Raw genomic sequence first — 13,191 nt, 5'->3', positions numbered from 1 at the left:
GTTCTAGAGCTTCCAGCTCAAGCAGCCAAGGCTTGTTCTCCAGCCCCTTCCACCCACAGCTTCCACCTCTTGCCTCACCCATCAGCAGGGGTCTTTCACTGCCCCACCCTCAGTTCTCACACCATCACCTTAACACTGCCCTTGCCCATTGTCTCCTCCAGCCTCTCTAGGGGAGCCCCAAGCCTGCTCCCCAGGCTGCACTTGCCTCCCATTTCCCAGGGCTCCCTCTGCAGTCCCCTCATTTCTCCTCTAGCCTTCGCCCCAGATCCCCTCTGTCAATCTTAGATCTGCCAACTACCAGTTTCCATCACTGCCCACTCCTATCCCTAGCCCAGCTTCTTCCTCCCAGAGGAAGCCCCTTTCTTTCTGCCAGATTCTCCCGGTGGGGCTGGCAGCCCCTCCCCTATCCCCATTACCTTCCTGCTAGCTACTGTTCCCAGGGGCCAGGAAACTCAATGCTAGATGTCCCTCTTTCTGCCCTTGAACTCTGGGAGCCACAGGCCTTCCCAACATGGACATGTGTTTTTTAAATTTATTTTTGATTTTTCAAATCTACTTGCTTCTTTAAACAAAAATTTATATTGAAAAAGTGACTGATTTTTTTAAAATGCTGAGTAAATAACAGGACAGGTGGTGGGTGAAGTTAGCAACAAAGATGGAAGATCAGGAAGCACTGTATTTCCCCATTCAACCTTACCACGGCCCAGTGAATTTCAAGTATGGACTGCTATCACCGCCACTTTGCAAAGGGATCCCCATCTGGGTTTTGTGATGAATTCCTTCATGTCACGTGACATAGTTTAAGGAATTGGCTTTATTGGGGAAAGGACAAACTTACAAGGCTGGGCTTGTCCCCTGAACCCCATCATCCCACTGAGTTTGGGTGCAGCCTTTCCCCCAGGAGGGTGGGGTGAAGAATCCCATTGGAGCTGGCTTGTTGCAATGGCAACAAAGAATGAGATCCTGGCATCGCCTTGGGCAATTGTGCTCATCCAACCATGATCCCCATTTTATAGATGTAGAAACGGACCAGAGCAATTTAACAATTTGTCCAAGTCACAGACCAATTCCAGGGCCTAAATTCAAAACCAGTCTGCTATTTTATAGACAAAGAAAAAAGACTTTATGAAGTAACAAGGAGGGGAAGACCTCTGCTCTCTGTTCTGGGGGCTTCACCTTGTATCTCTGAGAAGTGAGGTGATATTCTGTGAGGACCCAGCCAACCCCCTGGTGTTTTGACCCGTTCCCCCTTCACCGCACTCCCTTCTGCTCCCCACCCGAGCCGTGTTGGCACGTTGGGAGCTGTAAGGGCTGCTGCAACCCATCTCCTTTGCTGATTGTAAAGAAGGCTTAGCAAGAAACTTCCTACGCTTAACCCTCTATGCCAGAGAATTAGTACCCAAATTAAAATGACTTCAACAGTTTACATTTTAAAGTACCTTATAATCACTGGCAATGGTTCATGGGAGAGCTATCTATAGAAATTTTTGAGATCTTGTACATAAACCTCAAGAGGAAAATAGGAGCTGTTTCTTTAATTCTTTTTACACAATTTTTAAGAAATGCTTTCATATTCCATTCAACTCTTTCTTCCCTTTTTCCTTTCTCTCTCACTGGTTCTGAAAAATAAGTGTAGACATAGAAATGCAGGCTATAGAAAGCCGACTTTTTCTATATCTAATAAAAACCTTGGGGAGTAATTGAAATAATTTGGCACTGGCAGTCAGGTTACATGCTGCATAATAATCAAAGGAAAAATCCATAGTGAGGAAAGCAGCAGAAAACAGGAAGATGTGCTGGAGAATAAAGCCAGGACATTAAATAATGAGTAACTATGAGAAACTTAAAAAAAATTTTTTTTATAATTACATCCTTAGAAAAATAGTCAAGAAGCATCTTCAAAGAAGTTATACTAGACAAAGTGTACACTCTCTGTATTTCTAAGGATTTTGAATTTAAAGAAAAGAACAGAAATACTCCTCACCCCCAACTCCACCCCAGCATCTATTCATTAGATAAAAGTCTGACAGAAGCCATGGATTTCAATCAAATTTTGACATACATGTTTTTTCGTGATTAGGCTATCCTCCCATCTCCTTTCTCCTTTTTTATCTCCACGATCTGAATTTTAAAGAAATGCTGTCAAGACAGTGTACCGCAAAAGGAGAGATGTCTACTATAAATTGTACTGAGTACTTTTCAGAGAATTTTACTTTGGTCTTTTAGATTTTACAGAAGATGGCTGCATTCATTGTGGGAGAAAAGTGACATTGAGATGACACGTCTGGGTCTTGTGAGAGAGAAATGCTGGTGTCGCAGACACACGGGGAGAACGCAGCTTCCAGCCTGCATTTCTAGCCGAATCCTATTCCTTATTCTGCACCCTAACATGGACTCTTGGCTGCGGACCTTGGGCAAGGTCTTTACTGTTCCTTCAGTTTCCATCTAGATTTTTTTTGGTTGTTATTTCTATATAAAACCAAAATCTGTGGGAAACAGAAATATTAAAAAAATGAAAGCTATCACCCATAATTTATCAAACATAATGATTTTGGTGTATTTTCTACCAATTTTCTTATGTACAGCTAGTTTTTTCTTTTCTTTTCAAAATACAGTAGAAATTAAATTATACTATCCAATTTTATATGCTAATTTTTCTTTTGGCGGTGTTTTGTCTTTCTAAATAAAAAGATATGGACTTTTAGTCCTCATTTTCTAGAGCTGCATAATATTCCACATGGTGTTTTTGTGTTCTTTGTTTTTACAGTCTACACCGACAGAGAGCTTTTGCCAGCACTGGGACTGTTTGAATATCTCATTAAAGGAGAAGAGAGAGAGCAACAAGGGGTCAGTATTCACTTTGTGTCTATGATGATTCTTAGCCAGGTTGCATGACAACTTTCCAATAGACTGTTGGTCACGTTCATACGCAAAGAGACAAGGTTGATTTCTTTCTGTGGGTCAGTCTCGGATCATAGACCAGTGACTGTATTATCGTTGTTGGTGTCTGAGTGGAGTGAGATAAGCTGGGTACAAATTCCAGCTCTGCAACTTTCTATTCTGTGATCTGGACAGGACTCTTTGTTCTCTCTATGCCTCTGTTTTCCCAGATGTAACAGTGTAGATATCATTACAAATTCCCAATTCTGAGAAACGTATTTTAATACATTTGATACCGGGTTGAGCGCTGCAATCAATGTATACATTGCCATTTTTCTTTCCTTTTTCCACCGTTAACACTCTCCAGAGCTAATACAATCAATGATATCTTAGAATTGAAGTAATATATAATAAATACTTGCTTTATAGTTTGTTGAAAGGATTAGGTGAAATATTATACATAAATTGTTCTTAGCGTTTGGCAAGAGATCAACAATCAGCTATTATTTTATTAGTAAGAAAAAATCTATGTTGTCCTTAGAATAGAACATTTGTTCTGCGTAGAATATATATGATAAACAATACATTATTTGTAGGTCATATATTTAGATAAAACTTGTGCTGCTTGGAAAATTCCTTAATACTCTGTTGATTAGAGATGGCATGGGGGTGGCAGATAGGTTTAACTTTATGTGCCAAGTCTAATCTGTTGATGACGATTGTCAGGTGGGCTGTGTTGTGAGAATCGCTGAAGCAGAATAGCAGACAAGAGTGCTAAGGTGGGTTAGTTTAATATCTTCCCCAGACTTTGGAAGATGGAGTGGCAACACACAGACTAAGTGTTTGCCATCTCTGCATTATGTGTCACAAAACATTACTTGGCAGCTCATTAGGTACTAGCCACGCCATGGTTAATCAATCAGGAGTTACATCAAAATCTTGTGGACTGAATCTGGGTCCAAGGTGGGAGGTGAGAACCACACAGGTAAGAAACAAGCCCAGAAGACACAGATGTCTGGGAAACATGGGAAGCTGATGGAGACAATACCCTGAAAACACGTTCCTTTTTAAAATGGCTTTGGGGGGTTTCAGCCACAAACTTTTAGCTATTTTTCATAAAACTCCAACCCCAGTAGAAATGTGGGAGACTTTGCACCATAAGGGAGCGCAGAGTCTTTGCAATGACCTTGATTTTGCTCAGCCCTTGTTCTGCAAATGCTCACTTAGGTCTTGCTTCCTGAGCCTTGATGCCCTGCACCTTGGCCTTTCTAGAGCTTTGCTCTTGGATGACTGAGGTGCCCCGGTGGTCTCTACCTTAACGGCATCTTGTCTTGTTCTCTTTTGCTATGGGTAAAAGGCCTTAAAAGGGCCCCTCTCTCAGAAAAGGAAATGGTATTGAAAAGGGGGACTGTTCATTTTATTCTATGTTCATTATTATCTAATCCCCTGCTTTTGTGGTACTTATGAAATAAAACCAATCATTAAAGGCACATTGGTGAAAGTTTCAATGGAGCACTACATACCATTTCTTGAAATGTTCTGGTAGTCCCTGTGATTGCAGTGGTTTCTTTTCCGTAAACGAAGGTAAATAGAGTTTTCTTTAACTCTGAAAGAAATATATATGTGTATATTTAATGACAGGACATTCACATGATGGAGTTAAAAGAAACATGGTTTTATTATGATTTTTTAAATGCGAAAATGAACTCAGAAAATCAAATCTCTGCAGGCACATTTTCTCTAAACTGTCAATACATTATTAGGAGTTGTTATAAGAAACAGTTCTACAAAATGGGTTGCACTGATGTGATAAGATCAAACTTCTTCTTCTTTTTATGAAGACTTCCAGTCATCCCTTTCTAACCTTTTAGCCAAGAGCTGCTGTAAGTCTCTTGAGCAACTGGTCATTTTTACCAACTCGGTTATTTTGAATCTGATCATGTTCCCTTTCTTCTTTTGGTTGCTGTGAAGCTGTGGCAGACACTCCTGTTGTCTTTCAGATCCATTTCTCCCCCTTCATCCATTTTAATAGAAGTTTCAGTAGGACATGTGTCTGCCCCGAATGATGACTGCTTTACTCAGCTTCCCTTGCAGCTAGGAGTGGCCACTTCACTAAATTCTGGACAATAAGATGGAAGGAGAAGTATCCAGTCACAGTTTCTGGGAATGTTTCTCAGGAAACAATTGGCAGGTGACCCTTGCTTAGTCCTTTTTCTCCATTCTGCTGCCCACAATAGGAATGCTGTCATCTTGGACTATGGGGATAAGTTCTACACTGAGAAAACAGAGGCGTGAGCTGGAAGGGCCCTGAGGACCAGTGGAGCTGACCTCCCATATCAGACCTGTACTGCATATATGAGAGAAATAAACTCATCTGTCATCTTATTTAAACCACCCATACGTTGAGTTTCTCCGTTACTTATAGCTGAATCTAATACTAATGGACACAGATTTTAGAGACAAATTTTCAACCAGCATCAGGCTGTAACTGCACATATTTTAAGTCACTTTATTGGTTTCTCTTTGTCCCATCTTTGATTTTCTATCTTCTTTTGCCAAACTTTAATTTAATTTAAATGGAATTTAATGTTATGTTCTCTATACTTTTATAGGCTTCCTAAAATCCATTTTGAAACAAGACCAGGTACAAACTAATGAATAATAATTAAACTCAGATATATTTGATTATTCCTCAAATGTATTTTTTCTTCTCTTCATTATAATAAACTTCATATCTCACAACCTCACATAAATCATCACTTATTTTTAAGTGTTATGTAAGTCTCACTCATTGTATTATAGTGCTTTCCTACTGTCTCAGTGCTTCAGGTTTGGGCACTTAGAATGCACTGTAAGTATTGTTCTTTCTGAGGAAACTAATAATAATAGAAAAAAAACTTGTGGTTATCAAAGGGGAAAGGGGGAGGGAGGGATAAATTAGGAGTTTGGGATTAACATGTACACACTACTATATATAAAATAGATAACCAACAAGGATCTACTGTATAGCACATTCTTTTCTCTTATAAGTTATTTCGTAATAACTTATAAGGGAAAAGAATGTAATAAAGAAACTAATACAACACTGTAATCAACTATACTTCAATTAACCCCCCCCCCAAAAAAAGAAACTACTAGTAACATTTCTTAATAGAAGACCAAGATCTCTGAACAATATTTTAATTATGGAATTTTTGCTTTGTGGTAGAGTTTTGAGGTGAGTGATTTATTTTACTTTTTAAAATCAAAGCTACCCATGTGCATAGTTTTAAAAATCAAATTCATTTTACTTGAATAATGTTTAAGGGGCCTTACTATGTTCCAGGCACTATTCGAGGCACCTGGGTCCTACTGGTAAATGAAAAAGACGAAGATCCCTGCCCCTGTGTCATTGACATTCTGGCAGGGAAGAAAACCCACTAAACATCACGAATAGGCAAATTATGGAGCATGCTAGAAGACAGTAAATGCTATGGAAAAAAGGGAGGCAGGGGAGCTAGGATTCCAGTGGTCAGAACAAGGCTTATTGAAAAGGTGGATGTGAGCAAAGACTTGAAGTGGTGAGCCTTACAGAACAAAATAGTTGAACTATTTTCGTCTATAAGGCTTGTAGTGGTAAACAGCAAGCTCACACTCCCCATTCCTCCCCATTTCTCCATTCCCAGAGGCAATTAATTTCAACCTTATTTGACTGAGTCTTTTCGTATTTTCTTTCTTATCTCTAAATAACATACTTTCAAGGCTACTTCTTGATTTTTAGTCTTTGGCATTATCTATTCACTTCTCACTACCAAGAGGAGGATTTAGCTATTCACAGCAGATCTATGATTGCTTTTTCTTCTCTTCACAACACTTTCAATTCCCTGGAGTTAATAGCTGCCTTTGTTTCTTTGTTTAATTTTCTTAACTGTTTATCATCAATTCACCCTTAAATCTTTTTACAGTTGTTTGATCTCTTTTCAATATGCTCTGATGTATCAGATAGTTTTTAAATTTCATCTCCTTGTGGAAATCTCTCCTGGGTCCTCTCGCCCTGCTTAATCAGGACTTGTTGCCCTCTCACTCTGCTGCAGAGCAGATATCCTGGGAGCCTCCTTCTTCATACCCTGGGGATCCTTTTCACCTCTTCCTGACTTGTTAGATATCCTATTTCCTGGAAGACCACATTTTTCTTATTTTTGATGGAGAGTGCTTTTACGTAACGTTTGAAGGATGTGTGTAAAGTAACATTACTTTTTTTAGCATCTGAAAATGTTTTTATTTTTGACTTAGTGAGGTGTAGGGTGGTGAGGTATTGCTGGTGAGGTGTAGGGCGGGCCCAGAAACACAGCTTGCACCATAAATACAAACACAAATAAGGGTTAATAGGACTTGTTGGGGACGAACTTCAAGTAGAGAAGTAGCAGTGTTCACCTGGTCCCTGAACTCTCATTATCTCATAGAAAAGTGTCTTAGACAGGACATAGCTAGACTGGACACATATGGGACACCCTATATATTTTTAGGGAAAGCAGGTTCTGATGTTTATAAGTTGCTATATAATAATAATAATAATAATAAATTTCAGGGATAGGTAACTGTTTTGTTAAAAAGGAGGAGTTCCAAACAGGAGGAATCAGCTTCTCGTTAAGTACCAATAGGAAAGAGGAAATGGGTCTCCAGAATTATCAGTTTGCCTCTTGTTGACTGGTGTGGTAGATTTAAGAGTAGCCTCATTATCTTTGACACCCCTACCCTTAAGTCTTGCTGTCTTGTTACTTCTTTGACCAAAAAGATATGGTGGAAGTGACATTATGCCAGTTTTGGCCTGGCTTTTAAGAATCTTGGCAACTTTGGTCTCTTGGAGCCCTGGTCCACCACCTAAGAAGTCTGACTATCTTTCTGGAGACACCATGTTAAAATGGCCCTATAGTGGAAGCAACAAAGATGTCCTTCAATAGGTGAATAGATAAACCGTGGTACACCCATACAAAGGACTATTATTCAGCAATAAAAGGAAGTGAGCTATTACGCCGTGAAGAGACATAGAGGAAGCTTAAGTGCATACTGTTAAGTAAAAGAAGCCAATCTGAAAAGGCTACATACTGTGTGATTCCAACTGTGTGACATTCTGGAAAAGGCAAAACATGGAGACAATAAAAAAATCAGTGGTTTCCAGGGGTTAAGAGGAGGAAGGCGGGTATTAACAGGTGGAGTACAGGGGCTTTTTAGGGCAGTGAAACTAATCTGTACAATACTGTAATGGTGGATATATGTCATTATGCATTTGTCAAAACCCATAGAATGCACAGCACAAAGAGTAAACCCTAATGCAAACTATAGACTTCAGTTAAGAATAACATATCAAGGTTGGCTCTTCATTTATAACAAATCTACCACACTAATGTGGGATGTTAATAATAGGGGGAATTGAGGAGATGAGGGATTATTTGGGAACTCTCAGTACTTTCTGCTCATTTTTTCTGTAAAGTTAAAACTGCTCAAAAATTAAAGTTTATTTAAAAAAAACCACAAAACCCTACCTGGAAAGGAAAAGAGATCCAGCTAAACCCAGCCTTCTGGTCACCCCTCGTCAGGCACCCACTTCGTGTGAGTGAAGCCATCTTGGACCCTCCAGCCCAGCGCTGGGTGAATACTGTCGTGTCCATGGTCAATATTACATGGAGAGGAAGAATTGGCCAGCCAAGCTCTGCCTGAATTCCTGACCTCCCAAACTGTGAGGTATAAAAATGCCTTGTTTTAAGCCACTAAACTTTGGAGTACTTTTTACACAACAATCGATGTGCAGAACAGATGCTTATAGAATTCTGGGTTAATATCGTTTTCCCTCAGAAGTTTGAAGGAATCGATCCATTGGATCCTGACCTACCTAAGTTGTTGTCTGAAGCCATTCTGTGCCTCAATCCTTTGAGAACCTGAGTAGCATCTGTTCCAAGTGTTCTGAAGTGTCATGATGACAGGCTTGGTGTGGTTCTATTTCCATTCAGTGTTAGACACACTTTCAACCTGGAAATTCATGTCACTCAGTTCTGAGAGGTGTTCTTTAATTATTCCATTGATGATTTCTTCCTTTCTTAGAACTCCTATTATTTGGATACTGGGTCACCTAGACTGGTCCTCTAATTTTCCTAGTTTTTCTATCTTAGTTTCCATCTCTTTGTCTTTTGCTCTATTTTCTGGATGATATCCTCAACATGATTTTTCAATACATCCATGAACTTCATCTTATGTCATTAGTATAATCTCCCAATGATCATTTTTGGTCTCTGAATATTTCTTTAATTTTAGTATAATGTTTTAATTTCATGAATGTAATATCTCCTCTTATTTTTTTGAAGATATCATTTTAATTATTTTTATAAGTAGGATATTAATTAAAGTTAAAAAAAATTTCCCCTTGGAGCACTGTCTCTGTTATCTTGAAGTTGTTTTTCTGTTTGTTTTTGTGCTGTTTTTCACATTCGAGGCTGGTCTCAGATATCTGATGATCTTGGGTTGTTGGCTTATGTGTAAAAGTGGAAACTAGCTGAAAACTCAAAAGCTGATTGGAAAGTGGGCCTGCTGGGTGTGGCTTGTTGTCTACGGCCCTTACTAGAGGGTGGACTGGCTGGGCCTTTCTCAGGGAACCCCTGCTGTCCGAGTCTTTGGGGCTTTCATCTTAGGATGTGCAGATTCTCCAGAGAAGGGTCTTCTAGTGTCCAACTGGGTTGCCAGCCCTCTGGGTCCAGGGGTGGGTGGACTTCAGGTTCAGCATGCTTGTGCTTTAGCACAGTGCTCCTACCTCCCCTTGTCTGCTGTCTTCCAGTCCAGAAGCTCTTGATTTTAGCATCTCCAGAGAAGAAACCCTAGTCTTATATCAGAATAAGGGAGGGGAAGAGATCCGAGGATCTAACTACTTCAACAATCTTTCAACCAAGACTTGTTTTTAGCCTCACTTTCATTTCTAGAGCTACCATATGGAGCCAGTTCCCAAGGCCTCTGGGGTTCTGTGGCGTAGACTGGGTTGCTTCTCAGCTGTCCCTCCTCCTAGTTTAGGACGCAACTTTCTTGAATTGACTAAGTCAGTTACCACTTCTCCTTCTGCTTTCTGGCTTCCAACATTTTGTGGCTGTTGGCTCTTCCTGTTCTCTTTGTCCTTGTGGACTAATTCGTTTACTGTCATTTTAGTGGGGTTTCTCAGGGAAGAGAAGTAAATGCTTTATTCAATCTGCTATCTTACCCAGAAGCCTGAAATGAATACTTTAAACACTGCATCGTCTACGCCCTCTGCCATGACTATTTTATTATATTTTGAAAAAGCAGATGGGAAATGGACATTAGATATGAGTTCAATACTAAAATAATTTCACAGTCAATAAAGAGGGGTTATTTTCCTTTGGGAAAGTAATTATTACCAATATTTAGCCAGAAAGGTATTTTTGATAATTCTAAAAGTGGAATTTCTGTACTGAAATATTGTTTTGTTCTTGACCTCCTCATGGAGAGTAAACAGTGTGGATATTAATATTATAGCTACAGTTAGTCACACATTACAGAAAGAACATAGAAATCTTTATCAATAGGCAAAGAGCTCCATTACTATTTCTGACCAGAAATAGCATCTAGAATTTTGGGATTAAGGTTTTGTAACACTAAGTACTAGAAACTATTTCACCTAAAAAGTTACTATTTTCTTTCATCTCCATTCTCAACACATATCCTCTCTTATAAATCTTAGGAACTCAATTTCTCATGCAGTGCTCAGGAATTCTGAGGAGATAGAGGGATCAGTACAATATGTTGAGAAGCTTGTAATACAATATTTGAGATGCCTATAAATGGAGGAGATTGCTTAATAGAAAGTTATTTACATACAGGGTCAGTGAAACTTGAATTAATAGGCTAAACTGAGGATACCGTGCATAGTAAGGTTAACGGTGATCACCATTCTGGTTTCAAATTCCCCTCTTCTCACTCCCCTCTCCCTACTTGGACTCCAGTTTCCTGTAGGTTCTTTTTTTTTTTTTTTTTTTTTGCCGTACGCGGGCCTCTCACTGCTACGGGCCCCTCACTGCTACGGGCCCAGCCGCTCCGCGGCATGTGGGATCTTCCCAGACCGGGGCACGTACCCGCGTCCCCTGCATCAGCAGGCGGACTCTCAACCACTGCGCCACCAGGGAAGCCCTCCTATATGATCTTTATTTCTCTTTTTCCTCTGTTGTGCATCAAAACCCAGTCCAATGGGTTAGTAGAAGAGGTAATAGCTTCAGTCCTGTAATTTGAGTGGTGCAAAGAAGGAGTGTTTGAAAGTTCTCTTCCTCACACATTCCCAGTGTCTAAGGTAAGGGTGCCCTCAGCATTGAGAGTAGGCTTGGAGGTTCACCATGTTAAATTCCCAGTTTTATCAGCTCCATCTATTGTAGGGCCTAGGAAGTATAGCCGTTTCACTGAGGACACACTAGTCATATTTTGATTTCTAATACCAAAATTCAAAACAGATAAATCTCAGAATGTCTACTAGTTGCTTTCCCCAACATGGGCTCAGGTAACACAAAAACCACTTTCTCTGAGAGCCTTCTAATAACCCGCCCCCCACCTCATTTCCCTATGGCTGAAAGAAAAACAAAACAAAAGAAAGAGTAAAATTAAGAACGAGCCTCAAGAATAATGCAGACAGGGCTTCCCTGGTGGCACAGTGGTTGAGAGTCCACCTGCCAATGCAGGGGACACGGGTTCGTGTCCCGGTCCGGGAAGATCCCACATGCCGCGGAGCGGCTGGGCCCATGAGCCATGGCCGCTGAGCCTGCGCGTCTGGAGCCTGTGCTCCGCAACGGGAGAGGCCACAACAGTGAGAGGCCTGCATACTGCAAACAAAAACAAAAACAAACAAACAAAAAAAGGAATAATGCAGACAAATTAAAAGGGTTGTTTCAAAATTGAAAAAAATAGCACCTCCTATGTTGATTCCAAGCAGAACCCACTTGGAGAGAGGCAACAAAACAGTTTCCCAAAGGGCTTAGCATATCAGAGGTTTTTTGGGATAAACCGAGTGAAATATTATTCAAGCAACAGTAATGTATCAGATCCTGTTTCTGAGTCTATTTCTGGCTCTCTTTAGCAGCACAGCTAGTTTGGGTATAAATTCTGAGACCCTGTGAAGCTGAATGGGAATAAGTCACACAAAAAAGACTGGGGCTTGGAAGGTGAGTGAGAGAGAAATGGTAACATTTGATGTGAAGGGTTAGGACAGGGGAGTGGATTGGGATAAAGTTGGATAATTTAGAGACTAGACAGGCTTTATTCAGGGACCTCTACTGCTAGGAAGTTTTAAGACAAGGGTGGATAATTTGCTTTCCGATGTGGATGGAGGTCAGGCCAGCATGGGGCCAGGGAGATGGATTAAAGAACTTTTAAAATTCCTTCTAGCTCTTTGATACTAGCCACATCCCAGAGCCCTGTGTAACCCCTAATTCACTGCATCACAAGAGAACCAAGATTTCAGCCTCAGAGAGAGATAAACATGCAGAATATGACTCGTTGTGTATTCAAAGAGCCTGGCAATGGGCTAATTATGCAGGGGGGCTTGCAAGGTGAGGATGACTGCAGAGGAGGTCCCAGGAGTTCAGACATGAAAAGATTAGCAAGACAGCATGATAGATTTTTGCATTTGGAGCAGCAAAATAGTAGAGGGAAATAGATTTCAGGGGCATCGTGTTCAATAATTCATAAGCTGCTATACTCACACAAGGCTTCTTACCTGTTAACTTTCCACTAAGATTCCTTCCTCTACCCTTCTCTGAGCTTGTGGCATTATAACTCTCTCCATCCTGGCTTTTGCCAGCCTCAGATTTGATTCTAGGCCACCGTATCAGAGTAAACGTTAAACTGTGATAAAACGGAGGGATTTAAGCCTGTGGATGCTTATAAATCTGAAAAGATCATTTGTAGCATAGAAGAAGATTGTTTTAGTAATCTCAGCAGTATTTCTCAAAGGATGCTCTGTGCAACACTAGTTTCTTGAGACATATTTTTCTCATAAAACAGACACACATTCTACATGGTTCTGTGGTCAGATTAGTTTAAGAAATGTTTCATATTATACCTTGGAGCTATATACAAAACTTTTGGGGCTTATTGAAGGCTCTGATAAGCCTTACACTGAATAAACCTGTTTCCCTTTATTTAAACCAGCATTTCCAAAACTTATTTGACCTAGGAATCTTTTTAAAAAGTGTGCATAATACCTTTTAACATCTTGTGGAACTAGCGTTTCACAGAAACAGTTTTTGAAGAATACTGATGAACTATCTCTGTGATCTATATTTGAGCTTT

General features: G+C 40.1%; 1 protein-coding gene across 6 annotated transcripts in view; it reads right to left on the bottom strand.

Moving 5' to 3' along the window:
• Positions 1 to 13,191, bottom strand: part of AOAH (acyloxyacyl hydrolase) — a 166,966-nt gene that overhangs the window by 48,892 nt on the left and 104,883 nt on the right. For all 6 annotated transcript variants that reach the window (XR_016394296.1, XM_089917521.1, XM_089917519.1 and 3 more), the window contains one exon: positions 4,404 to 4,486. Coding sequence is in view for 5 of the 6 variants with exons in the window: in XM_089917521.1 (XP_089773647.1) it covers positions 4,404 to 4,486 (83 nt within the window). In the remaining variant the exon portion in view is untranslated. The remainder of the gene's footprint in view (positions 1 to 4,403; positions 4,487 to 13,191) is intronic.

The sequence above is a fragment of the Delphinapterus leucas genome, chromosome 9, assembly GCF_059928025.1.
Source record: "Delphinapterus leucas isolate spDelLeu-1000000601 "Yukka" chromosome 9, BTC_Dleu_Yukka2, whole genome shotgun sequence".
Lineage (NCBI taxonomy): Eukaryota > Metazoa > Chordata > Mammalia > Artiodactyla > Monodontidae > Delphinapterus > Delphinapterus leucas.
Note: the sequence above shows the minus strand (reverse complement) of the source record. Positions and strands in the feature narration are given on the sequence as shown.